Below are 25,099 nucleotides of genomic sequence, written 5' to 3' on the forward strand. Positions count from 1 at the left end.
TTTTCGACAAGCTCAACCGATCAACTTAAACATAAAATAATCCAACATACTTCTGGAAATACTTCCGTGCATCGTAACACAAAAATTTATTAAGCAAACGCGTTTTAAAAACGTTCGCATGATTAAGCATACTTCTGTATGGTCAAGCCACTATTCAAAATTTATTAGCTTCTTTTATAATCAAGAAACCTTTTAAACTGAAAAGGGTACATGTATTCATGCGTTAAAAAGAACACAACATTTGCGTTAAAAGGAATACAATACTTGACTGTGTTTTCAAACAACCTTTCAAAAGTACTTATACCCGCCTGTTGTATTACAATCCCTTTTATTCCTGCTTATTGTCAAATTTATATTTTTGAGTTGAAGTTCTTATTCATAATAATTGAAAAAAAAAGTAGTGCCCAGTGCTGTTTTTACAACCAGAATTAAAGTACCCTGGCACAGTAACCATCACATACAGCTTGTGATGTTATTGACACAGATGAGTGAACAAACTAGATCGACGTTGAGGTTACTGAAATCGGCACTGTGACAAGTTTGCGTATGTGATTAACATGGCAGGACCATGCAAGTGTGAATAATACCAAATGCCTTGTATACCATGGCAAAGAGGGCATTCTGCCTTTTCTAGAAATATATTTCTCTTTCCCATATATAAAGTAATTTTTATCTAGGTATACTTTTATGTTAACACCATGTAGAAAAAAAATGAGGCTGAAATTGGCAGCAATCAAACACTACTCTTCAAGTCCCCAGTACTACTTCAAGAGATATAATGATTGAAATGTTGCACTGTAGAAGTTATGATTGAAACGATGAACCTTAATTGTCACTTGACTTGTCGTCCAATGACGTTATCATCACATGATGTCAACTGCGGCCTATAACTATCCCCTATGAAGCTGTCTCTAAAGTATAAACTCAGTGGGACTTATACTTCAGGATATATAGCGCTTTAAAGAATGCACCTCTAATGACAAGTGACTTGTCTTTAAATGACAACATCATCACATGATGTCAGTTTTTGTCTATAACACTACCCTTTCTAGCGATCTGCAAAGTTTCAAACAATTGGGAAATGTTCTCGAGGAGACTTTTCACGTAATGACGACATCATCACGTGATGTCAATTTTCGTCTATAACACTTCCCTTTCTAGCTATTTGCTACGTTTTACCGAATGCGACCTGCACTTCAGGAGATAAAGTTTTGACGTTTGCACCTCAGACGGCATGCCACATGACACCTGATGACGTCATTACGACGGTTTAGTTCCTGGACCCTCTCCAGATGGTGGACTAAGAGTGTGCACTTATATGTGTTTGGTCAGAACGATTTAAGTGCCAAAGTCTTGCCGTTGAAAAACGTGTACACAACATAGGCCTATGGGAAAAAAAATCTATAATAATTCGGGTGATGACGTCATGATTCAGCATACATCTTCAGTCTGACTGGGATGGGACTAAAGGAAGGGGCACAAGTCGTGTGTAGAACTACCCCGTGTTATCTCTATGGGGGAAAAGTGGGGGAAAAAAAGAAAACAAACCAAAAGTCTGCCTGTTCGAGAACAAATTATATATAAGGCTTTTCCGCATTTCGAAAGATTTTTATGGAAAAGAGAATAGGACTTTAAAGAATGGACGTTAAATGCCAAATCAAACACTTCCCTTTTCATTTACATGTATCTGCAAAGTTTCAATTCAATCGCACATGGACTCCAGGGGATATACGGCTTTATGCTTTGCGCTTTTAATGTCACGTGACTTGGCAGTTGATGTGGTAATCATCGCATCACGTCAATGTTCGTCTACAGCCTTTCTTCTTCTAGTTATCTACATAGTTTCAACCCGATGGGACACGTACTTCAGGAGATATAGGGTTTTTAGAGTGCACCTTTAATGTCACCTGACTTGTCATCTGATGACGATATCATCACATCACGACATTTTTTGTCTATATCCCATAAGTTTCTAGTTATCTACAAACTTTCAACCGGATGGTACACGTACTTCAGGGGATATGGGGCTTTCAAGACTGCACTTTTAAAGTCACGTGACTTAGTACTGATGACATCATCATCACATGTGGTCTGTTTTCGTCTTTGGTACATCCCTTTCGAATATCTGCAAAGTTTCAACCCAATCAGGAATGTTTTTCAGGAGATATAGGCCTCTGAAATTTGCACCTTAAATACCATCGCCCAATTGCTTGAAAATTATAATAGTTACTAAAAGATGACATATTCGACTTCTTAGACTGATGACGTCATCACGCATGGATGTGATACCAGCTACAAGAATTGCATTTTTAAACGAGGGTGTTTGTGGACAAACGCTTCGGCCCTGGACGATAGACGATACAGAAAACACATTGGTCAGTGAAATATTTTAAATCCATGTCATGTCGATGTATGTCACATGACTTGTTATATAGTGATACCACCAACAGACGAAATCAGTTTCCATCTGAAACCCTTCCTTTTTTAGTTCTCTACTAATTTTCAACCTAATTGGGCATGAACTTCACGAGATATAGTGGTTTGATGAGTTCCCCTTTAATGTCATGTGAATTGTCACCCGCTGACATCAGAATCACATGAGGTCAATCTGGGTCTAAAACCCTTCCCCTTTGAGCTATACACGAAGCTTCAACCCAATTGACCATGTTTTTAAAGAGATATATCACTTTAAAGAGTGCCACTCTAATAACACTTGACTTCTCACGTGATCACTTCACCATGACATAAGGTCAATCTTGGTCTAAAACCCTTCCCATTTGAGCCATAGATAAAATTTCAACCCAATCAGACATGTGCTTCACGAGATATAGTTGTTTGAAGAGGTGCCCTTTAATGTCATGTGACTTCACCCGGTGAGGTCAGAATCAAGAGGTCAATCTAGCCCTAAAACCCTTCCCCCTCGAGCAATACACAAAGTTTCAACCCAATCAGATATGTACTTCACGAGATATAGTGACTTTCGAGAACTAGCACATCAGGAACCTTTTCTAGCGTGTCGTTAGTGTGTGCCCCTTACACGAACTCTGATCGATAACAGTGCGAAAGCTTTCCATTTGAAAAACGTATACAAAACCTAATTAGAGAGGGAAGAATAAAATATTCAAAATTCAAAAATTAATCACGAGGTGACGTCATCGTGTTGCTTTTGTTGTAAGACCATCCCTTAATGATTTTCTACAGGTTTGTTCCATATAAAGTCAATGAGACTTTTTGAAAAGGAACTTAAGTCAAGTAACACATAATTAACTTAATAGGGTTAGTGCTAATCTGTTTTGGGTTTTAAGCCTCACTTTAAACTTGCAGCTTAAAACATTTATCACAAGTTTTAAATTCTTGTAAGTGTAATCCGGTGTGAGTTTGTAACAAACTTAACTTTTTAGTTTGGTCCCCAAATGAAACGTCAACTCCATATTCATTTCACGTTGACTGAATTCAATACATGTACATTCATGATTTTCGTAACTCGAAACCAAACAATGCGGTTTCGTGACATGAAAAATATCAAATGCTACATTGGCTATTAACTTTGGGAACATCTGTGCGTTTGGAAAAAAATGTAGCTACGCTTAATAGGTTGTCTTGCAGAAAAATATTGATTATACCAACTAAATTTTCCTTGATGACACACACACACACACACACAAACACCCCCCCCAAAAAAACAGATCCTGTCCGCTGTTTCCAAAAAGCATATTCAATCGGGAACAAGGCATGCGTGCGAGTCCCCCTAGTGCCGCAGGGTCATTTTGTAAATGAGGGGTCCATTTTTTTCCTGTCCCTGTCACACCTGACATATGACTTTGTAAGTTCAGAATGCATTCTCTAATATCAAAGAGTGATGAATTACTGCGAATGACCTGCCAAACAAGTGAACTTCTTTTAAATATCAGTGATATTTCAGTCACACTTCTGGACCCTGAATTTTTAGAATGGCCCTGTTTTTATTATTTGTCTGACTAGCGGCGACTATCGTTAAACACTTTGAATTGCCGGAGTTATAACCCCTCCTGTGTCCTTCCTCTACGATCGGGCTCATTCTTTGATGCTCACCCAACCAGAAAACAATATTGCCCGATCACCTGTGTTTGCTATTGAAACGCGTCCTGTCTCGTGTTCTTTTATTTGCTGTAGAAGAATTCTCCGTGGCGTTGTTCTAAAAGGTAGAGCCACAGAGGAAGGACACAGAGTACAACGTACTAACTTGAAACTTACGAGAATATTGGCCCTGATCTCAAGGTGTACATAACAAAAGTGATGTCAATATGAAGCCATCACGGTTTTTTAATGATTAAAAAAAGTTTCTTACGTTTATTACTCTTTTTGAATCTATCTTCTCAACAGGAGCAAAATATTTTCAAATTTAGTTTGCAGGAACTTTTAATTCAAGTAGACATGCTTTAAAATTCTGTGAGGTCACATGACGTCATAAAGTGGATTTTTGATTCCCACATTAGACCGTATGTGATCATCAAAGTCTTTTGTAGCCACTTAAGCCAAAAATGAAATGACGTGATGACAACATCATTGTGGCTTTTGAAATTAAATTTTGAATATTTATCATTGTACTTTTGGGACTTTATTCTGTCAAAATTCCCAGTGGGTTCGTGTTTCCATTGGGTAAAGCGTGTCCACGGGCATCATCAGGACTTTGTTTTTTTGCAAGGGGGTGGGCAAAGTATTTTTATCGGGTTGATTCTGGTGGGCCAAAGTACTCGTTAGTAACAAACCTCTAATCCATGGGGGTTAATTTTTTTTGGGGGGGGTAAGTTTTTTATAAGCAAGTCGAGAAGTTTCATTGTTCGCTTTATTATATTTGATTACTTTCCTGGGGAAAGGTCCATCCTTAACTCCCATGTCTAGGTCCATGCCCACTTTTCACCTATGTCGGACTTCCCCAATTATACAGAACCGAAAGTTCTTAATGTAAGATTGGAAGCTTGTGGGCAAACGCCAGGTATCAGTGTCCCTTAGGGAAGGAGCTACTTAGTACCCTTCAGGGTGAAGGACGTGTGTCCTCCGGTAAGAGAATTCCCAGAAAATAAATAAGGGACGAAACAGACCTCCTGATCTTGATTTATTTCTTTTCGTATCCCTGAAAAACAATTCATGACATTGACATTAACTCTAACAGCCCGGAATCCTCCAATTTTAATATAATTTTGCACACTAGGGAGTTAGGGTTCAATAAATAGATAGAATTTGCAAAGTATAAAAATACATGTGTAATTAATATGCGATGGAGTACATTAGCATTTGCATAATTAGTATCTCAACTCACCCAACACTCATGGGATTACAGTTATAGGTAAGTGTGGTGTGGCCCACTGCACTGGGCTGAAATGGTAACCCTGTGTACACATAACATAAGCTTGGAAAAACATACCATATTTCAATATAAAACCTGCAATCATGCTTTGCAAATGATAATAAAATTACAGCTAAAGCAGCGTGCACTACCAAAATCAGCGTTCACCAAGCCAGGCTGCACGCACATGGACGCGACCCAAAGGCCACTGGAAATTTCCATAAGCCGGCACACACTCACCCACGTGTGGCAGACCGGGCGTAGCACACCCATGCATGTACACGCACGTTACACACGTTACACACGTTAATGGTAATCATCAATCCCAGCCGATTCTCTAACCATTCAACACACTAATAATTTACCGTTTGTATCAGTAATCATATTTGAAAACAGTGAAAGAAAGAGTAATTTACCGAACTGTTTCGGCCAGCCCGCGTTCACTTCCAGTAGAAAGGGGAAGAGGCAAGTTTGAAAGAGCGCCCTCCCAGGCTCAACATCGAGAGTAATTAATACGCAAATCCCTACGTTAATGGCCAGCTGTTTGCAGTGGAATGGCTACCTACCCATCAGCCGTGCCCCAGCGAGGCACAGACTGTTGATTGAATGCGAACGTATGGAGGAACGCTATATTCTCACAGGGCCCCTTTTCCTTTAGCATAGCTAAATTTTGGATTACTGCTATCCTGGAAAGATTCTGGTTGGACTCCAGCAAACACAGATACCCCTTTACAGGACCTAGTTCTGGGATTTAACATGACTGTCTCTCACCAACTGAAATCCCCAAGGGTGACATTAATTTTATTAGTAGTATCAGTTGAAATCCAGACAGGAGAAGTGGACTATTACTTAAGTGAATATCTTTGAAGCATAAGTAAACTAAACAACGAAATCAGATCAAGAGGAAAATGATGATCTCGAAATTGTTCCTATTAACAACTTCCGTGATGATGGTATCATTATTTTGAAAACTCACAAACATAACATCGCGTTATAACACCATGCCCCCATCCGCTCTCATGCAGGTGTGGCAAGTAAATCTCAAAAGTAAAAACGAAAACTGTCTTTTATATGCCACAAGACCTTTGTGTCAAGTGTAAAGATTTTCGTTGTAGTACCTCCATGGACAACGAAAGAAAAGAGGACGAGGGAGGACGGACAACGGATATGGACAAAGGATAAGGAGTGGTGGGTATGGAGTGCGTATTTGCGTAGCATTTAATTGAATAGTATTGATTAGATGTACGATGCAATAATCAATCACTAACCACAGTATTTTAGGGATTCGTAATCCAGTCAATTTAATATAACAGAACTCTCAAATAAGAACTAAAAATCCCTTTTTGAGGATATTATTCTACTTTGTTCCTAACTTTAAGTAGATGCACTAGAAATTAGCTGGCTTTCTGTTTAATTTTGGTGCCACACATAGCTTAGAAACATCTGGCATCGGCTCTATTGTATTCAAACTAATGTCTACTATAACTTATTGTGTTTGCGTGATACAAGTAATTGTTACAATCTTCTTCCCTAGCAGTGCTCATTCTGTCCGTTCGGGGAATTCAATATTTATTCTCAAATATAATCATAAACAAAAGCGACTAAAAAAAGTATGAGTAAAGATTTGTGTATCGAGAACAACACAAAAGCCAATATGTACTTCGTTTTCAAATAAGGGATACTTCATGTGATTCAAGTTTTGTTGGCTAATACCACACCACACAGGATAAGTCATGACCGTGTAAAATCCACGCTGCATGCATTTTATGTGTGTACACCTGCTAATTTCTAAAACATATGTCTGTGGTCTCGGATCGGTGTTTATACTAATTGTATCCATCTACAGACGGCGCAAGTATTAAAATATTCATTTGAATGTGAAATAATTAATTTTTGCGCGTTCAGCTGTCACTGTGAAAATTAGATGTCTGTTGCAAATTGTGACTTGAAATACAGATTCCTCGATATTTTAGTCTTTCGGGTAAAAAAGGCGTAAAAATGCCTCTGCTGTACTGGCAGCGGTCTTCCCAAAAACAAACCTTCTGTAAAGTTGTTGCTGGCCACAGTAGTAAATAATTATGAATAAAATTTAGTTAACTGTTAATCAGTAAAAAACAATAACCTGTTACGATACACATGTGTTTTAAAGAAAGGTACAGCAAAGCATATTCTATTTGATAATTTGTTCCAACCTTCCATATACATTACCAAATTGTAAATAAGCTTTATGGATTGGCATATAGTTTTGGCAATCAATTTTCCCTTCTGACTTAAGAAATTATAAAAAAAGACTCTTGAGTAAAAAGAAATGCAAATGCTTATTGTTTTGCTTCGAGATAGCGAGACGGATCTACAATCTTTTGCTAAGGGGTTTTTCAACTTTTATTTTTATTTTTTGGGGGGGGAGGAGGGGGTTAGTACGTGCATTTGTGGCCATTGGCGAAGTCATTTAATCACCTTTATAATTATAACTGTACACGCAAAATAAAACCCCTGCATGGTTGGTGCCTTTTGTCTTCCAACCTGTAGACGTTCGTCACTAAAAATAAATAAAAACAATATTCAAATTAAAATAAAGGAAATTTGTTAATCAACTGCGGGAGCGGATTACCACCAACCGAACCGGATGCACGTCTGAGATTTATTAAAAACAAAAAATAAATAAAAATAGACAAACAAATAAAATAGTCATGCTTAAGTGGAGTTACCAAATAGAGGATGCTTTCAGTCTTAAAGATTTCTTGAAAACGTAACTTCTAATGGCCATAGTTCTTCATTACATTGAAAGACTTCATATTTCGATGAACACATTCTAAGATCATTTGCTAATTTAATTAGTTATATTTTCACTGTTAATAGTAGCATATCTCATTTGAGACCACAAATCTACCGTGAAATTAATAACTGCTCAAGTAATAATTTTGGCGTTACGTGTAAGCTTAGATTAATTGTATTTTAAATTTCCTAGCATTTAAGAATACTAAACTACAAGCATTATAACCACTGACGCTGCATTAAGTGCTGATGCCGTCTGGCTGACATCTTATAGCCTTTAGTTAAAATTTTCATTTTTTTGTCATCAAAACAAAGGTATTTATATGATTTTTGAGGATGGGTTCACAAACTCATTACACAATGATCAGAATATATAAGTTGCACTAGTTCGTTAACATTAAGAAAGAGCCACCCAAACCGATTTGTAGCAACCAAAGAGCAGTAACCTTCTAGGTTTGTCTTAAAGTCTAGTTTGTTTGTGGTCGCACCGGTCGCCAACAGTGTGCAAAATGTCAAGACGCACTTTGAGGCCCAAAACGTGTGGAACACCGGTGAGAAACAAGACGAAAATAACAGAAATAAAATGGCATTCAAAACAAAAAAAATTTCTTGAGGATACAGTGGTATTTTTGATGTGCATGTATTTAGTTGTGGAGAGCAATTTTGCCAACAATCGATGTCCAATGTCTGTTATGAAAGTGGACTAGATACATGTACACAGCCAAGAGGGACATTGGCAAACGACTTTTATGCTATCGTGCGAATCACCAAGGGCGTACTCTGATGACTTGCCGCAGACAGCCGACAAGTTGCCGACTTGCTACGTCCGTATTTGCGTCTGTGATTGCTTGTCGTTGGGGACTGTTACAAAATGTTTTTTTTTTGCGTCTCTCTAAGTCAATATGGAACCAGGCTTAACACGTATATGATATTCGTAAAAAGTCCCAACTCCAACTATTAGTTGCAAATTACAAATACACAGTTGGGAAGCATGTCGAGAATCAGTGTAATACATTCTTTAAAAACTCCCTTTGGTTCCACCATCGTTCACTTAGCAGGCACCTTCTTGCAGGTAACACAAATTTCCTTGACAATTTCGGTAGTGTTAGTCAGAATGTACATGTGTTTGCCAGGGAAGGTCATCCTCTTAAACGTGTGCTTCCTCGATTTCTGTTGCCCCCAGCCATCCAGTAGATCTGGTTGAGCAAAATCGTCCTGCCTCCCCGCGAGAGCTGTGATGTTGCATTGCAGTGGATTCTTATGGTTTCCGTCGTAGGCCTTAACCATTTCCATTGACGCCTCTAAGCAGGGTAACAAGCGTCGCATTAAAGCAGTGTTAGAGACGGCCTTGTCATCCATGAAACTGAACTTCACTTTTGTAATCTTCACCAGATTCGCAAAAAGCTTGGGGTAGTCACTAAGCGTCTTCCTCAATTTGTCAAAGGTTTCGGGCGAGATGTTGAGTTCCTCTGGATGAGGATAGGGTAATGTCGGAGCATACCATGCACTCACGAAGAAATGATGGGGGCTGATATTATCTTCGATCAAAAAGAGATGAGCAACCTCAAATGCAATCAGGCTCCCCATGCTGTGGCCAAAAAGAACGAAGGGTCCGTCTGACAGATGTGGTTTGAGCTCGTTGTGAACAAGGCGTACGATGTCTTTCAAGTTGGTGAGTGGCTTTTCGTCTTCACGCCCTTCCCATCCCGGCAGCTGAATCATCAAAATTTGGATGCCAAATGGTAGCAACAGCTGTATCCAGTGCGTAAACAGTGAAGGTCCAGCGCCGTTTGAAGGAAAGCAGACAAGCTTCACTGCCAACGATTTTGGCACTTCACCTTCAACTACAAAGTTTTTTCGTTTTGACTCCTCGCCCTCCAAACCATCAGGTTTTTGAGAATTAGCCTTCCCAAGAATTTGTCTCGTGATGTTTGTTGAAAGTTCCTGAATGGTGTTCTTGTCGTTGAGGAGATCCAAGCCCCCAACAGTGACCTCAAACTGCTGACTTATTATCTGACTGACTTCAGCAGCCATGAGAGAATCTAAGCCAAGAGAAATGGGAGACGCGTCGTGAGGAATCTCGTCAGATAACCCAAGGTGCTGACTGAGAAGTGTGGACAAAGTTTTGACTACCATGTCCTTGGCTTTCTGGAATGGAAGTTTCTCAATTGACTGAAGAAAGTTGTCGCTATTGGCAGAAAGGTATGGGTCTCTGTCATGAAACAATTCTTTAATTATGGATACGGTTCCATGTTGTTCTCTGAAGTGCTGAGTCATGAGGCCAGGGTGCTTATCTGCCCAAAGTTTCAGATTAAAGAAACCTGAAATGCCAAACTGCGGTTGACGAACCGACAAGGCACAGCCAATGGCAGCCAGAACCTCGTTTGGGCTCATACTTCCCGCTCCCATCTTCTCCCACATTTGAACCAGACGGCTTCTAACTGCAAACCCAACACCATTAATCACACCTATCTGTACCGCAGTGGCAGGTAAATGGTGACTGTGACGATAATGAGCGAGAGCATTCAGGAAGACATTGGCAGCACAGTAACTGCCTTGTCCCGCATTGCCAATGAGAGATACAATAGAAGAAGTCATGATGAAATGATCGAGTTTGATATCAAGCTTTTGAGTCAGCTGGTGTAGCAGAAGTGCTCCATAGGCCTTTGGAGCCATGACTCTATTCCAAGACTCTGCAGTGATATTTTGGAGGAAGCCGTCCTGGAAGACGGCGGCACAATGGAATATGCCTTTAAGGGCAGGCCAACGCCCATCCTTCATGTTTTGCAGAGCTCTTTCAACATCACAGGCATTGGAAATATCCATCTGAATGTGCTGGATTTGCGCACCGACTTTCATTCCATTCTGAATGACCTCTTTCAAGTCGTTATTCATTTCCCCTCTTGAACCAGTATATATGTATCGAGCTCCTCTTGATATCAACCACTCTAAAAGGCGGAGACCAAATCCTCTTGTTCCTCCTGTAATGAAGTAAGACGATTGTCCATCAGCAACAAAGCAGTCATTCTCTGGAGAAGGTGGTAGCAGTATCTCGGTCGATTGAACATCGATAACTTCGTTTGTAGGAATGTCCACGTTCTTTGCTGCCAGAGAAGACAGTTTCTTAAGGTTGTGCGTTTCACATATCGGATGACCATCCTTAAGTCCGGAGTGAAACATCTTCCAGAGTTCTGACAAAGTATTTGAAATCTCAGCACTGGATAATCCATCTACTGCTGATGGGAGATCAGTATCGAACGTAACAACCTTCACCTTTGAAGGGAGCACAGAAAGTCTTCCTTTGTATCCTTGTCTCTGCATGATCACAACGGTAACGTTTCTTCTCAACTTTGGTTTTAGCGAATGCAGTGCATGATCCAAGGAGGATTCTGTCAGAGACAGAAATAATACGTCAACGGATGCATCAACCAACTCATTCAGGAACTTGACAGATATCCCCGTATGAGATAAATCACGATCATCAAGACCATCTTTCAACAGGAATACTTTAGCTCCCATTTTAGTTGATAGGTGCATAGTTGCAAGACTACAAGTGTCGAGAGAATCAACTCTGAAACTGATACACATCCCTGCAGATATTGGTACACTCTGCTTGAAGAAGATGGCCGTAGGAAGGTAATCGTTGACGATACTGACTGCCTCGCTCGCCGTGAGATGGGAAGGCACTTCTGTTAAACCTTTTGAGGGAGATGTCATGACGGCCTGAATTTCGTAAGAAGAAGTTAGTCCTAAGTATAAACCAGGAACATCTTTGGAAGCTGATCCGTTGACATTACCAGCGTAGACAAATATGCACGATCCCGACTGCCCGCCCTCATTTTGTGAAGGAGATGGGTTTTCTTTGTGCTCCTTGTAAACGCTGAAAGCGTCGACTTTCACCAAAGTATACTTTAAGTCACTCTGATTACACTCCTTTGGATGAGCTTTTTGGATGAACATACGAGTGCGATCAGATAAAATCTGTTGGCTAACTGACCAGAATCTTGCTGGCACAACTCCAGAAACTTTAGAGAGATTTTTCGTTAACAGGCGAGGTGAAAAGAGGTGCCATGTGGTATCGTTGTGGTTGTTTGTGGTCATTGCGCTTCGTATAGCGATTACATCTTCAGCTCTTGTGTAAAAATCCTCATTGTAAATAACTTCCTTTGCGAGCTGGGCGCACTCTGTGCTGCTGTTGGTCACCGGCAAGTCAAAGGAAAACATTCGATTTAAAGGTTCCTCGTGCAGTACAGTCACGGAAACAGAACTTAATATCTCTGCGAATGGATTGACATTGTCCTTGTCTTTTGCACAAAGCGCGCCCTTTGTGAAGAGTAGAAACTTGACCTTCAACCTCTCCTTTTGCAAGGCTTGGTGGATGTAGTAGCAAAACAGCGTACCTTCTTGGCATTCCTCAAACTCACTTCTCGACATGATTGATCCAGAATCCAAATCAATTTCAGATGCTTCCGTTTTCATCATGATGAGGAGTGCATCAGTATCTTGATTGGCAGCGACAACATTAGTGGCTAGTTGCAAAGCTTCAGGTTTTTTTGCATCTACTACAGTTACATCACAGACCTCTTCTTTCATCAAGGACCCGATTAAGGACGAACTAATGTCTGTGTCATCCGGGAAGATAATTATCTTCCTCTTGGCTGTTCGAAGTTCAGCTGGCTCATTTGTGATTGCTAGAGACCCAACATTTTTCCAAGCTACACTCCAAACCTGAGGCTCCACTCTGTCAGTTTGAATGGTTTCAAATGCAAGTTGCCCAACTGAGCAAAATACTTTCTTTGTGTTTGCATCTGCCACATCAATATCGCAACGGGGCTCATCATTTCCGCTGATCTTCATGTGAATATATACAAGTGGTGAGGCAGGTCCGGAGAGGGTAAATGTCTTGATGCTTCTGGGAACTCTGTAGACGGTTTGGGGTGATTTACCGAGCAGTCCCTCTGCCGCTTCTGCTGCTACCAAAAGAAGAACAGCAAAGGCTTGCAAGAAGCTATCCATAAAAGCTGGGTGGTACACGTAATGATGGAATTCTCTCTGAACACTAACAGGAGCCTCTGCATACAGTAGACATTCTCTAAAATCCCCCGACATTGATATCTTCTGAACACCTCTGAACGTAGGTCCCAACTCAAAGCCTGAACTTTTTGCCTTCGCGTAAAAGTCCTCAAATGAATTGGTTATTTCACACCTTTTGAGGATACTCTTTACGTCAATCGTGTCACCTGATGTTTTTAGCTCACTTTGATTGGCTGAAGGAGGAATGATATTGAGATGGCAGTGCTGGGTCCAAGTGTGTCTGGAAACGTCATGACTCCTTAGTGTGAAGAGAAATTGATCTGGTGCCTTCTCCTCAACTGTTGTCTCAAGGCAGCCCTCTGCGTTTGGAGCAAACATAAACCGATCAAACATCAGCCCACTGAGAACTACTGGGTAGCGTTTGCCATTTAGTGATTGAGCTGCTGCAAGAGCAGTCTCGGTGTAAGCAGCAGCAGGGACAACTACGGCACCTTGCAGGACGTGATCTTTCACCCAGGGTACCCGAGACGCGTCCAGGTCAGCGCGCCAAATCTTCACCGGACTTCCTCGCAGATAGAAGCTTTCCCACTGTCTTCCAAGAAGCATGTGTTGACCCACCGAAACAGGAAAGAGAAACTCTTCCCTCGCTGAATGAGAAAGGTCAAGGCATTTTTCCCGCTGCCACGGGTAATGTGGAATCGACATAACTCGACGAACAGTGGAATCGAACAGACTGTGAAACTTCGTGGGTATACCATTTACATGAAGCTGTATCTGTGACAAGAGCAGATTCTCGGAATCTTTGGCTACCATGCTGGTGTCTCTTGGCCTTAGTAGAGATTTAGTCATGATGAATTTTTTATCTGGAGTCTGAATGTCATCTAAAGTGTCTCGAATTGCTGGTAAGAGTGATGGATGAGGACCTATTTCGACAAACACCCGATAACCATCTTTAGTTAGATTCTGAATGGCGTTCATAAAGGAGACCTGGTATCTTACATTTCGAAACCAGTAGTCTGGTGAATGAGCCTCCTCGGCCGTCAAATACCGTTTTGTAACGGTGGACATCATTGGAATCGTGTGTCTCCTCTCTGTTGCAGTTTGAATTTTCAGGAACTTACCTACGTTCTTGACAAATGTGTGCTTTACCACTTCTTGCTGTTTGCTGTGGAAAGCATTGTTTACCTTAAGCACTACGCATTTAATATCATCTGATTTCATTTCGTTAGCTAAACCCTCAATCGCGGTATTCTCACCAGAGAAGACTATTTGACCTGGGCTATTGATAGCCGCTACATCAAGCATTTTTCCATGCTTGCTTCCTTTAACATACTGGAGAGCGTCTTCAACGCCTTGCAAGACAGCCACCATCTTCCCTGAGCCACTAGTCTTGCGAAGTTCCCTTCCTCTACGGTAGATCAGTTTTACTGCGTGCTCTAGGCTGAGGAAACCTGCTGCGTAGGCTGCTGCAACCTCACCCACACTGTGCCCGACCACTGCGTCCGGAACCACACCACGCAACCTCCAAAGATCTAGAAGACCTATTGCAACCGCAAACAGGCAGGGCTGGCTGACTTCTATTGTGAAGACAAAATATAAAATTGATTATCAGTTTGACACTTTGATATTATTTTGTGAGACAGATTCTGGAACGTTTGCTTTGCTGAACAAAAACTATATCGAAAAATTGTTTACCAGTTTGTTGTATTCTATCACGGTCCTTTTCGTCAGAGAGCATGCTGACCAAAGACCACTTAGCTCCACAGCTCTGAAGTAACTTGTCAATAATCTGCAGAATTAATCAATATTACCTGAAAGAATTTATATCCTAGCAGTGAAACTAGTTCGTGTGTTCTGTGGTGTAAAAGCACAGTACGTACATGATGTTACATAAGAGTGGCTGAATCCACGTACGCAGCGCACCCCTCACGCTTTTAACTCGCAACGCTGTTGTGTGATTGTTGCGCAGAGGCCATTGGCGCAAGCTGAACGATCTGCTCACCTTTATCTTTGATGCAAATGCCGGTTGTGAATACATCAGCTCTCTCGCCATGCCCCACCACTGAGTCCCCATACCAGAAAACACAAACACGATTTGCTGTTCTGCGCCAGGGGCTGACGGAGCCACACCTTCAGTAGATTGAGACGACGCCAGCTGGGTTTCTTCGGAGAGTTTCATTCGAAGTTGATGGATTGCATCTTGCTTAGAGTCAACTGCAAATCCTAATCGATGAGTGTGGTGCTGATAACGGCAGGCAGCCGTATATAAGCACGAGTAGAAAGTGGTGTCTGTCACTTGTTGATCTTCCGAAAGAAAGTTGAGCCAGTCTTTGACTTTCTGTCGGAGGGCATCAGAGCTGGTTGCGGAAAGAAGGAGACAACTCAAGCGTGGGCCTTTCATTTGAAAATGACCGTTCACGTGGTAACTGAAACACCCCTCGAGAACAAGGTTAGCATTCGCTCCTCCGAAGCCAAAGGAACTACAACAGGATAGAAGCCGGCCTTCTTTATCCGGCCAAGGTATCAGCGCAGAAGGAACGTTGATTTTAAGTGCTTTGAAGTCAACGTTCTTACTTGGTGTTTTGAAGTGCACGACGGGTGGAATCTTTCGTTGGTACAGGCACAGAGCAGTCTTGATAATGCCAGCCACTCCTGCCGCGCCTTCAGAGTGGCCCACATTAGATTTGACAGACCCAATGTAGAGTGGAGGATGTTTAGGCCCTCTCCTTTGTCCCAAAGCTTCACCCAAAGCTCCAGCTTCTGTAGTGTCGCCGACACGTGTTCCTGTACCATGAGCCTCTGTATAGACAATATGAAGGGGATCTACCCTTGCGTTGCGACAGGCGCGGTTCACCAAATCAACCTGTGCATCAAAACTTGGGTTTGCAATGCCCGGTGTTCGGCCATCGTTGCTCAGTGCACCTCCTCGCAAGATAGCGTAAATACGATCGCCATCTCTCTGAGCCACAGGAAGAGGTTTCAGAACCAAAACTCCAGCACCTTCGCTTCGGGAATATCCATCAGCTGCCTGGTCAAAACTTTTGCATTTTCCGTCTGCAGACAACATTCCAGCCTGACAAAACCCAACAGTGGTGACAGGCGTAAGAATTAAGTTGACCCCGCCAGCAAGAGCCATTGAACAGGATTTCTGTTTCAGCGCCTCACACGCCAAATAGATTGAATAGAGGGATGAAGAACAAGCTGTGTCCACTGAGAAACTCGGCCCACGGAGGTCAAACTCGTAGGAGATACGATTGGATACCATGCATGAGTTGGTGCCAGAGTTAGAGTACTGATTTATGTTGTGATACGGCTTACAGGTGAGTGATAAGTACTCTTGTGCTGTTACGCCCATGTAGACACCAGTGTTAGAGCCCCGAAGAGAGGAAGCTGGTATCCCGGCATTCTCGAGAGCCTCCCAGGTGACTTCAAGAAGCAGTCTAACTTGTGGATCAAGATGACTCGCTTCGTCTGCAGGTCGTAAACAAAGAAGGTTTCAAAGCCCTGTAAAAACAGTTACTCTATGTGTTTGCTCTATGGATAAACTCAAGAAACGTTCCACTTACTGCTAAATCCACTCCCTTATGTGTATGGTAAATGTAAGGTTTAATGTTCCATAATCTCTGTTTTTCCAGTCCATGGTCGAAGAGGGCTAATGAACGATTGATGACAATATTTCAAGGAAGTATTTTTGCTCTGAAAAATATGTTGAAATATCGCAGTGTTAGTTCTGCGTTAGCTCAAAATTGTTTTTATTATCACGTAACATTTAAAAAATACAAACTTTAATTTTAACAGGCATGAAGGAAACCCTGGCGATAATTGTTTTCAATAGGTGACAAGACCAGCATCGGAAATAAACATGAAAAAATGTCAACGTTTTCTTGTTTATGGTAAAATCGTTTGTGTATTAACGGTATGCAAGTTACTCCGTAACGTAATTGGGAGACACAGAGAGTAAGCACACTCGACTTGTAAGTGTGCATAAGTGCTTGTAAGGATGTATACACGTGCCGCAGCGAAGGGACGCTGATAATTGTGTCCTAGTTCTCTTTACCAATTGCTTGATTCTTCAAGTTTATCTGGCCTAATTGTTGCATTTTAGAGATGAAGTAAAACATGCCCCAATCTTGTGCCCCAACCCCAATGGTTGTGACAGAAATGCCCACAAAAACTTGGACGTGGTGTTCTTCAGATTTACAGAGACCAAAAAAAAAAAAAAAATGATACGCGTCCTGGACATTTTTGTTAACACAACGAAGGCAGTTTCAAAACTTCCCCGTGGTTGCTGATCTGCCAAAAACATTTCCGGAAGATTGCTTTGATGAATTATGCATCTTGCAGAGGCAACTGGGGTGACGGGAATTAGTGGAAGCAAACTATGGCGAATACCCACAAAGAGCTCCCTCCTTCCCATTGTGTTGGCTCAGGGATCGTGCCACTGGCAGAGCGCTCATATAGCGATAATTCCAAGTACAGCGAGTCCCCCAACACTACGGCGGCGACACCATGATCCTTAACAGCTGGTATCGTACAGTCATACTCGACATCAATGAGTGGATCATTGCTGCCATATGGATCGTATCAATCGAAACTTTCACTCGACACATTTATCACTAAATTAGCGACAAAATTTGATCAAACACACGGAAATCTGAAACAAGCTCACACAAGCATGGCCACCCAAATAGATACAAACCAGTGGATGTGATGCCGCTACACTAACCGGCTTATTTTTGGCATTGTTTTGATTGTTGTCAAACGAGAGTGCATGTACATTGTATGCACATGTGTAATCCTACGTGGTTTTCTCAAGTACCACAACAGCATTCAACGATTTCTATGTCTTTTATCTCGAAGCATATGCTATCACAATTACTCTGACTGAAAATAGCAATACTTAATAATCTGCAAGATCATATAAAGAATTGTTTATTAACTAATCTTAACTGGTTTCACTAGACGCATCGGAACCACATGAATCAAGTGTTGCTTGTGGCTATATGCATACTGCATATTATGCCTGCTGCAGCAGGCATATGCCCCAAATTGGTCCGAGTGTTCTTGTTCCCGTTTTTGGTCGATGAACCGATTGTAATTCTGTTTTTCGGTAACCAATCTATCTTTCAGCTCTTCTCGTATCTCTAATTTTGTCTGCATTCAGACAAAGGGACACCTTTTCCGCACCTTCAGAGAATACAGTGACGAATGTTACTAATCATCCTATTGTATTAATGGTCTATTAATGGAAGTAACATGTCTTTCCAATTTCCGTGGACAAATTAAGACCACCTTCGCGTAAAATGGTTCGACAGTAATGTAATGACAGGCCATCTTTTAAGATCCGCTTAAGTCCGCTCGAATGATTAGTTTCAGGACGCATAGGCAAAGAAAGACGTGCAGAGAGAGTACTAATGCAACTGTCTCAAATTATGCAGAGTTTTATTTACACGTCAACTTTTGGGGCTTCAAATGTCCAGGTTTGATTACAATTCAATGATTCAAATCCTTTATTCCTTTACTTTCTTTACATTTTTTTCCATATTCCCCTAATGCCAGGCCGGTGTACGGCTGTGGAGTTGGCCTTCCAGACAGCTTCTAACAATGCATAGTGAGTGGAGTCAAGATCGAAACCTACTGTAAAGCATACGAGTCGCCACACAAAGATACAGCTGAAGTACATGTACAGTGTACGGTTCACGTGCAACTTTCACAATCAAGGTGTAACAATTTATTAAATTTTCCAGGAATACGTCACCATTAAGTCACTTCAGGGGACAAATGCTTTATGAATCTTGATACTTTAAAATTAAGTACATTTGGTTGGAAAAAAACGTGTAAACGAGTGATAAAAAGGAAAAATATTCAAAATTTACGAAAAAATAAAATACAGTCATCATCTTGACATGACGTTACATTAAAAGTACGACCAGGAGTTGGACGTTTACCTTGCTAATGGTTTTTATGTTGATGAAACTTAAAAATCACTTATTTTCACTGAATTTCTGACACACAAATTTGATGGCAATCACACCTACTATTTAAAGATTTTAACGTGAAGTAAACGTGACCAAAGTAAACGGAGATCGGGTAAACATGTAAACATCTTATAAAAAACACTTGATGTCATCATAACGTCCTTACTTTAAAAGACTTAACATCTGTGATATTTCAAACGAATCTGACTTGGCATTGTGCCCAAATTACTTGTAGACGAAAATAAAGTGAAAATGAACAATGAAACTTAATTTAACATCAATAGATGACGACATTACAACGTTACTTCATGCACATAATGACTATTAACCCATATGCCACGGACGAAGGGCGCATACGGTCAGTACAGTGAGATGCCAGTAAAGTCATGATCCTGGGAGCAACTGACGTAGGAACTCTGGCGTGTTCCTGGTCAAATTACTTTGAGTGGATGGAGCAGAATCGACGAATGTGCAAAGAAGGTGTGTCATTAGTACTGGTAGGTTGTCTATGGAAGACATCTTTTACATAGGTTTGTCAAGTTTCACTTTTCAGCCTTTCTAAAGTTTATCTGTCCTTTTTTGTTATTAGGGCATTCCAGGTAAAGAACCACTTTGAACGCTAACAACAGAGGGACTAAAGTACTAACAAGTCTGTTGTTGGGACTAATTTGAACACAAATGACTTCAATATTTGTGGAAATATATGCAAGCTGTTGATTAAGAAATAGAAAAGGAGCAAAATACAGTGACACTAAGGCGTTTGCCTACGAGGATAAAGCCCTGAGAGGTGCGGGATAAACTTCAGGAAATTCTAAATGCTCTTTGACATATTTGCCTTGTTTTTCTTCGTTTTTTTCTTTGTAATTTCATGTAATATTTTATCTTAAAACAGCATTGCTCCAATATGTACCGGTACTTCATCCCAATTTGCTAGAAATTTTCTCTTTTGCATATGCAATGTGTGACTCCGGTAATCACTGAAAAAAGTAGCCAGTCTCAGATCTCCATAATCATGTAGTGTAGTTTCCCAATGCTGAAATTTTAAAGTAGACTTAACTGATACAATATTTTCGCAGGACGCTTTTCATGTTGTTGGGTATTTAAAATCTTGTGTGGACATCGTGACTTGCTTATGTGGTTTTATTGAATTTCGTGACTTTGACATAACCGCTACAAATGCCGTTTTCGGTGTAATTTAACCGATATGCCTTTCAAGAATATCACGAGACTTCGTAAATAAGAATTTTTGAACATCACGCTTTTATGGAACTCACCAGGTGGCATGTGGAAGAACTGCCTGTCGAACATGTACGGATCTTGAGAGATGTAACCGCCATTTTGGATATACATCTTGCCGGCCATCTTCTCCCCAGGACTCAGGAAGTAGCTAGCGTCAAAACGATCTGGCGGTATGGGCGTTGTGCAGTCCAGCCCCTTCACTAACATCTCCCAGAACTTCTTGACATTGTCCACACCGTTGCCATAGCGACAGCCTATGCCAACTATGGCAACTTTCTGGCTTTCCCAGGAGCGTCCTGCCTCCATATTTCAACCATCTGAGGCAGAAGTGGCTTCTTTTTTGCCTGTAATTACTGGAAAATTCAAGAAAGGGGGTACATTTTTACCAAACAACGTTTTATTTAACCACCAGTAATTTATCTAAACATTAAATCGGATGATATTATTCTTCAGAAGAAAGAGCTTCAAATATATTAACCACTGTGGACCAACCGCTGTCTTGACTCTATATGTATAGTTAGCAACTGCACGCTGCACTGAAAACAACAAACTTCCAAAAATTACCAAGGGCTTTATTGTTCATGCCTTCAATACAAAACTGCAGTTTTCAGTCTTTGTAGATGACAACGCTGCCTAAATACAAGAACTATACAGAAATAATACCCACTGTTACAGCACTTAGATTGCGAGAAATGTTGCAATGTATGACTAAGGCAAATAATTTTGATTTGGGGCGTATCACGGAAAAAGATACACGCACATAAAATCCCGTAGGATGACATGGTTCTTATCAGTGAGAGGCAGATGGAGTTAACAAGCCTGATTTAAAACCAGACTGTGAGTAAAATTCAATGCAGAAAAATAATATCTGTATTGAGTACTTCCCTTAAATTGGAGAAACTTCTTTTAAAAACTCAATAAATGATATATGAATAAAAATATAAAAAGGTGAAGTATGAAATCAAGATTTTATCTTTCAATGACGAAGACGCCATTGATATGTTCAAGGTATACTACATTCATTATGTTACGGTGAGTCTGAACCAACAGTACAAATTAACTCAAATTCGGCACTAAAATAACTTGAATTGAAGTGGATAAAACTGAAATGAAAAAGGGATTTCATAAAGAAATCTCACAAAAGCATACTCTTTCAAAACCATTAACCTAGCCGGAATAGCATCTTCACTAAATGTTTCATTTTTTCTTCAGACATTAAATCTTACCGTTATCTAGTAGTTTCACCGTAGGTTTTTTTACAAAAATGAGTGTGAAGTTTCTTTCTGACATACAAACGCCGGACATTCGTCCAACAAATACGTCACCTTTATTTATACCCTCTGAACACTAGCACGTGATGGGACTTCCCACTTTGGGTGGTACTAAGGTGTACCAATGACGTACATTAATTCATGAGTCTGACTAGGTTTAACGGAGTTACGGTGGTCTAGCCATACAAACGAGGAAGGTATTTTGTTCTAAAATTCACATGTTCTGAGAGAGGCCGCCCCTGATTATGTTGTATGGCTTTCTCTTGCACAAACCCTTGCACCTACCCAGCAAGTCAAAAAACATGATTATAACAACCAGAAAATGTTTAAAATGCCACCCACAAAACATATTGTGGTGGTATTGTTACGGTATTAAGAAAATATTTTGGTGATTTTAACAAAACGTGAAAAAAAACCCAGATAAAACGTGACTAGTAATGATTATTTCATTATATTTAAAATGCTATTGAAATGTAATTGTTTAACTCTGACAGAGCCGGGCTAAAATCTGCAACCCGTCCAATTTTGTTCCAATAACTGATCTGTGTTTTTTTAGGAGTTTAGGAGCCTTAAGTAGTTTTCATGTATTACCTGCAGTCATTTAGTTTCACACCAATCGTGTGAAAATCAAGCCTTTTGTGGAAAGTTCTTGCACAGCACCCATTTTTCCTAGATATAGGTCCGCGAATAACGTGTACCTTTCCACTATGGTGCTCAATACACGTGGGCTGGCACATGTGTAGGCTTGAACTTCAAATAACAATTCTTAAATTAACATTGTTGTTAAATATGTATTCATTGAATACGTAATGATTACAAGTTTCACCACAGCTTTCTTTAAGAACATAGTTAAATGTAATTCTGTTAATTAAATTTTTAACATAGTTACAGAATTTTGAACTGAGAGGAAACTATTTTCAGTATGTCATATTATAAACTGTATATATATTATGCAAACTTTTAATGAGTAATGTTTGTAAACATTTTACAGATGCAATCACTGAAATACTTTAATTTGTTATATAGGATTTATAGATTTTAAAAGAAACATGTTTTGAATTCGCAAATGTTAATACTTTTCCGAATGAAATATTAGTACAACATCGTAAAACTAAAACGTTTTAATTTTCAACCTGTGAAGTATTTTTTACAAGATATTGTAAATACATTTGATTAACGTTTTAATTATGCAATAATGCATTAATTGTGCAAATTGTAGGCAATTTGTTCTTTATCGTTCTTTACATCGGTCACAGTTACTCGACTAGATTCTTCCATAAAAATACACATGCTCCCTTCAATTGCACTGTCTGCTCTCTCTTAACACCCCTCAGTTTTTCGGTCCCCGTTAAGTGAATGCAATCCAAAATCACATCAGAATGAAGTCATTGGTGGGTCATTGGTGGACTCATTTTAAAGAGTCCTCCTTTCCCATTATGTAACACAGTTTTATTTCCTTCTTTCTTTAGTTTTTTTATTTGTCATCAAATATTAAAACTTTCATAACTTTTTGTGGTCGGCTACCGGTATTGTATTGTCAAGTCTTTATGTCTTGCCTGTCTCTTGTTTTCGTCTCGTAGTTGCTTGTGTTCTTGTTATATCTTAAGTCTGAAAGCCTCATGTTCTTTCCTATTCTCTTTGTACATGGCTACTTTTTTTAATCTCATCATAAGTTCTAATGTTTTCACTAACCTCCGAAAGAGTTAAACAATCTCTTCATTTTCCAAGTACTAGAAGGCCATTCGGATTAACATCATTCATGGCGATACATCTAGCACAACGTAGGGAATGCTAAGGCCAACACCTATGTTCACCTGTTTTCACCAGTAAATAAAGCGATGCAACTTTGAATCAGCGACTTCATCGTCAGACCGAACGGAGATGGACATGGATTCACATCCAATACATACAGGTCAATAGCCTATAACTAACAGTAGACCCGACTGAATTTCAATTCGGCACAACCACCCCATTGTTTTTCAAGATGTATTTTTTTTGCGTTGGGGAGATGTTAATTTATAAAACGGGTTTTGCCCTTACCCAACGTATATATTATTAAACACTGTATGCTCAGTGCTTGTCCGGGAGCTTGCGAAAAAAGCACAAGCACTGAGCATACAGTGTTTATGAATATATACGTTGGGTAAGGGCAAAACCCGTAATATAAATTAACACCTCATTGTTGTTACTGAACTTGTATCACCTTTTACTGGTAAACAAGCCATGATCAACACAATTCTTTTATGACTAACAATTGGTCCGACTGAATCGCAAATTGGCACAAGCCTCCACATTCAATTTGCTGCTATTGCACTTGTATCCGGTTTTATTTTGCGGACACTGGCACAACAGACTGAATGCAGAATCCAACAACTTTTTTACCCGTATTTCCCTAGAAAATAAATTCGTAGTGGATGTTAATCAGTGACTTCGTTGTCAGTTTTACACACAAAAAATGCTCTCCCAGTGGACAATTGGAGTTGAATACATGCTGATACGTATAGGGCATTTTTAAAAATACACTGCACATAAAAATCTTGTAAGAAATCGAACAATAATTTTGGGCGAGTTGCGAAGCAAATCCGACAGATTCCTATCCCTCCATCCCTTTGCCCATCGCAAAGGGCGTCCATCCGTCCTCCCACCTGTCTAATGTTTGTGGTACAGAAAAAAAGACCTTGAATACAGTATAATCCCATCTTAAACTTTCTGATGGCAGAATGTATTGAAAAACCTGTGTCAAAGAGGAGGTTCACTGCTTTCAACAAAACAAACTTTATTTGAGACTCAAAGTATGAGCACAACGTTTTCCTCTAGTACATTTCAGTGTCTATGAAATCGGAATACGGGACTGCTCAACCTAAATTTTCTTCGGTACTTTCCTTGACTTTTATACACTTGTGAACCCAAATGATAGGCAAATAGGAGGTATAAATAGTAAACAAATAAATGTCTCGAAATTTGTCCACAAGGATTTGCACAGAAGCTGTGCACATTGTCTTGAGCAAAACGGTCTTTTCCACACTGCCAAACCGTAGTTCTCACGCATTTGCCAAGGTTTGTACAAAATTAAGTCGACTGCAGACTTCTGCGGCTGCACACTTATCGTGGCAAAGGAACTAACAAAACTAACTATTCTGTCGCTGTTTTGGATAAAGAACGGAGCGAAGAGGTCAATCACTGTCTGGGTGACGGGAATTTTTTTCTAGCGGTATCGATTGAGTGAAATTTTGTACCAATTTTCCCATAGGCTGGCTGCGAGTCTTCCGTCTTGTTTGCTATACAGGTCCATAGAATTTTATCTGTACCTTTGAACCTTTCATAGAGACGTTGTATGTGACTGATTTAACTTCACTAAACAGACTATTGGTGTAGCGGGAGTTTCCAAATTTCAGAAGCATGTTGTAATTGGTAGCAAATGCCTACGAATGACTTGGAATATTGAAATACCCGATTGAGGTATCATTTGTCTTAAA

General features: G+C 40.2%; 1 protein-coding gene across 1 annotated transcript; it reads right to left on the minus strand.

The window, feature by feature from the left end:
• Nucleotides 1–6,521: 6,521 nt before the first annotated feature.
• LOC110980712 (uncharacterized) lies at nt 6,522–21,833 on the minus strand. Its single transcript, XM_087141316.1, has 5 exons — nt 21,579–21,833; nt 20,388–20,705; nt 15,138–16,606; nt 14,831–14,924; nt 6,522–14,712 (listed from the first exon to the last, which is right to left on the minus strand). Exons 2-5 carry the CDS (start codon nt 20,656–20,658, stop codon nt 9,149–9,151), a joined length of 7,398 nt encoding a protein of 2,465 aa, XP_086997442.1. The 5' UTR covers nt 20,659–20,705; nt 21,579–21,833; the 3' UTR covers nt 6,522–9,148.
• Nucleotides 21,834–25,099: the final 3,266 nt, after the last annotated feature.

Source organism: Acanthaster planci, linkage group LG09 (genome assembly GCF_054643075.1).
Source record: "Acanthaster planci isolate LZ-2023a linkage group LG09, COTS_SCS, whole genome shotgun sequence".
NCBI lineage: Eukaryota > Metazoa > Echinodermata > Asteroidea > Valvatida > Acanthasteridae > Acanthaster > Acanthaster planci.

Coding starts and splice junctions, on each gene's coding strand:
- LOC110980712 (XM_087141316.1), bottom strand. CDS start 20,658: ATGGAGGCAGGACGCTCCTGGGAAAGCCAGAAAGTTGCCATAGTTGGC. Junction 16,607..20,387: donor GTTCTTCCACATGCCACCTG/GTGAGTTCCATA, acceptor TACGACCTGCAG/ACGAAGCGAGTCATCTTGAT. Junction 14,713..14,830: donor TGATAGAATACAACAAACTG/GTAAACAATTTT, acceptor TCTTCACAATAG/AAGTCAGCCAGCCCTGCCTG.